This window comes from Populus euphratica, unplaced genomic scaffold (genome assembly GCF_000495115.2).
Source record: "Populus euphratica unplaced genomic scaffold, PopEup_1.0 scaffold394.1, whole genome shotgun sequence".
Classification (NCBI taxonomy): Eukaryota; Viridiplantae; Streptophyta; class Magnoliopsida; order Malpighiales; family Salicaceae; genus Populus; species Populus euphratica.
Window position 1 is genome coordinate 281,157 of NW_011500134.1, and position 3,014 is coordinate 284,170.

The 3,014-nt window shown below is 32.1% G+C and overlaps 1 protein-coding gene across 1 annotated transcript; it reads left to right on the plus strand.

The window, feature by feature from the left end:
- Nucleotides 1–494: 494 nt before the first annotated feature.
- Nucleotides 495–2,104, plus strand: LOC105110469 (uncharacterized). The gene is made up of 2 exons (XM_011005521.1): nucleotides 495–679; nucleotides 900–2,104. The coding sequence occupies exon 2, from the start codon at nucleotides 1,073–1,075 to the stop codon at nucleotides 1,889–1,891; it is 819 nt and encodes a 272-aa protein (XP_011003823.1). The 5' UTR covers nucleotides 495–679; nucleotides 900–1,072; the 3' UTR covers nucleotides 1,892–2,104.
- Nucleotides 2,105–3,014: the final 910 nt, after the last annotated feature.

The window sequence follows — 3,014 nt, forward strand, 5'->3', positions numbered from 1 at the left end:
CTTATGTTTTTATCTTGATTTAATCATGTCGATATTAATCAAGAATGATTTTTTTTATTTTATTTTTTAAATTAAGAGGAATCCAGCCCGAATCGATTTTATCCTTTCATTATTTATCAAGAACAAAATAAGCTAAGCAATAGATAAGACAGCTATTTATCTGGTCTTTACCGAATTCAATCCAGTCAAATCAATACTGTCGAGCATGATAAACACTAACAATAAATGAGCCGTGTAAGAAGAACTTTCAACACCTGATACAAGCTATCGGTTCGGAATGGTAGAAAGTGTATTTCATAAAATTTTGTTTCTTTATTTAAATTTAATTTTATTTATATTTTTAAATTATTTTAATATAATAATATTAAAAAAATATTTTTAAAAATAAAAAATATTATTTTAATATATTTTTAAATAAAAAATACTTCAAAAACAACTCTTATCTCCCTTCCAAAATACACAGCACCTTCCCAGCATCTCATGCTTTCTTAAAGGATAAGATGATACTTCAACCATTTTTATTTTTTTTTATATTGTAATTGCACTAAACACTCTCTCTCCACCCTAACTATCTCCACCGCGGCTTTCACTGTTCACACTTCTTATTTTCTCACAAATTTTCTATCATTTTCTCGGGAAAATTCCAGCTGAAGATACTGACTTCAACATATACTTTCAGGTAAGGAGACTCACTTTCCCTTGTTGGGTTTTCAGTAAAGATCATTTCTTTTTAACATTTTGATTCTTTCTTGAATTGGTTTGATCTTTTATGGCTGTTTTTTCATCTCGGTTTTGTGTTATTTTATCGTATGTGTATCTATTGGGATGCTAAATATTGGTTGCTCTTTAAAAATGGTTTCTTTGAGAGTTATTGAAATTCAATCGTCTTATTTTGAGAGATTGATTGGTAATCGGAAGAATCCGGGAGAAAGTTGCCCCGATCCAGGTGGCCACGCTCGCAGTATCTCATTCACACGTGAAACTACGCGCCGCCTCCACTCCGAGACGGTTCCCTGCTTCCTCCTTGCAGGTACTCTTTTTCTCATCCTTCAATCGCGCCGTGACTGTAAGGATGGCTCTCTCTCCGTCTGCCCAAAACCCAGTTGTTGAGCAGCAGAAAGTTACAATATCAAACAAACATGGTGAAAAACTGATAGGCTTATTACTTGACACTGGATCCAACGACATAGTTATATTATGCCATGGTTTTTGTTCCACAAAGGAAAACGATATCATGGTGAATCTTGCCACCGCATTAGAAAAGGAAGGAATCTCTGCCTTCCGTTTCGACTTGGCTGGAAATGGGGAAAGTGAAGGTTCATTTGCATATGGAAATTACAGGAGAGAGGCTGATGATTTACGTGCTGTAATCGAACACTTCCGCGGAGCAAGCCCAAGCAGAGGCATAAGTGCAATTCTTGGGCATAGTAAAGGAGGCGATGTGGTGCTCCTATATGCTTCAAAATATCAGGATATCAGCACAGTTTTCAATGTTTCTGGCCGTTATGATCTGAAGAGAGGCATTGAAGAACGAACTGGAAAGGGTTTTATGGAAAAGATCAACCAAGATGGATTCATTGATGTTAAGGATGGAACGGGGAGTGTCATTTATCGTGTCACCAAGGAAAGTCTGATGGATCGCCTGAATACTGATATGCATGAAGCATGCCCTGCGATCAAGAAGGATTGCAGGGTCTTCACCATTCATGGTTCTGCTGATGAAATCATCCCTGTGGAGGATGCGTTAGAGTTTGCCAAGATCATACCAAATCACACTCTACACATCATAGAAGGAGCAAATCATTGCTACACTTCACATCTAACTGAGTTAGCATCTGTTGTGTTGAACCTCATGAAGGCAACCTTGAAGCAGGGCAAGGATAACCCTTAGAGCTTGGTAGTGATGTGCATCAAGAAATCAAAATAATACCCTAGATAGCACTTGATCCAGGGTAGTGTGGTTTTCACTTTTTTCAGGCAGTTTTTTCCAAGAATTGCTGGGTTTGTCAAGGTCTAACTTTTTCCTGTGCTTGTATTTACTGGTGGGTCCATCTATTAATAATACAAGCGTAAGCATTTAATATTATGAGGAAAAAAGTTTATAGATTTGTTTTTTTATTGTTTTTTATGTTGAAAATTTTTATAAAAAATTAAAAAAATAAATATATTTTTAAGTGAAAATTATTTTTAAAAAGTATTTTATGGTTCTTATTATTGTGGTGTGGTTAATTTTTTTTAAAAAAAATTATGTTTTTAAATTGTTTTGATCTTATTATTGTGGTGTGGTTAATTTTTTTAAAAAAAATTTATGTTTTTAAATTGTTTTGATTTATTTTAAAAATAAAAAAATATTATTTTAATACATTTTAAAATTAAAACAATTAAAAAGCTATCATTATTACAATGTTAAATATCATATTTCTTGCACATGTGTGATTCACTCTTTTTTTTTTTTTTTTTTTGGAGAGAGTATTTAGAAACAGTAGTTCCAAGATTTTAATTAATTAAGAGAGACGCCAAGGGAGAATTTAGTTTAGATGGACGAAAGTCACTTAAATTTATTCCCAAAGTGGTTTCATCACAAGAAGTTACTTTCTAATTAATCTAATTATTTACGAGGTTGTGAGCACAGCAGGAAAACCTGGGATTTGGACCTAGACTTTAATAAAAATAAAAAGATAATTAATCCTGTATAGTTCAATAAAAAAAATTAAATTCATTCACGACTTAGTTAGCCTGCCTATATTAAATTTTTATATAAAAATAATAATTCAAGTTAATCAATTAAATTACTTGACTTATAACCTAGAACTTGTTTTGTGTCTACCCTAGGTCACTTTAAAAACTATGGATACGGGTTTAATTTTTAGTAAATATTTTCATTTTGTTAAGTTAGTATTTATTATTTTTTATATAAGTTTTAAAAACCAAGTTAAATCATGTAAATAACCACGAAAATAAATATTTCCTAGTCTAATTTTGATCATTAGCACCACAATTGAAAATCAATTGAT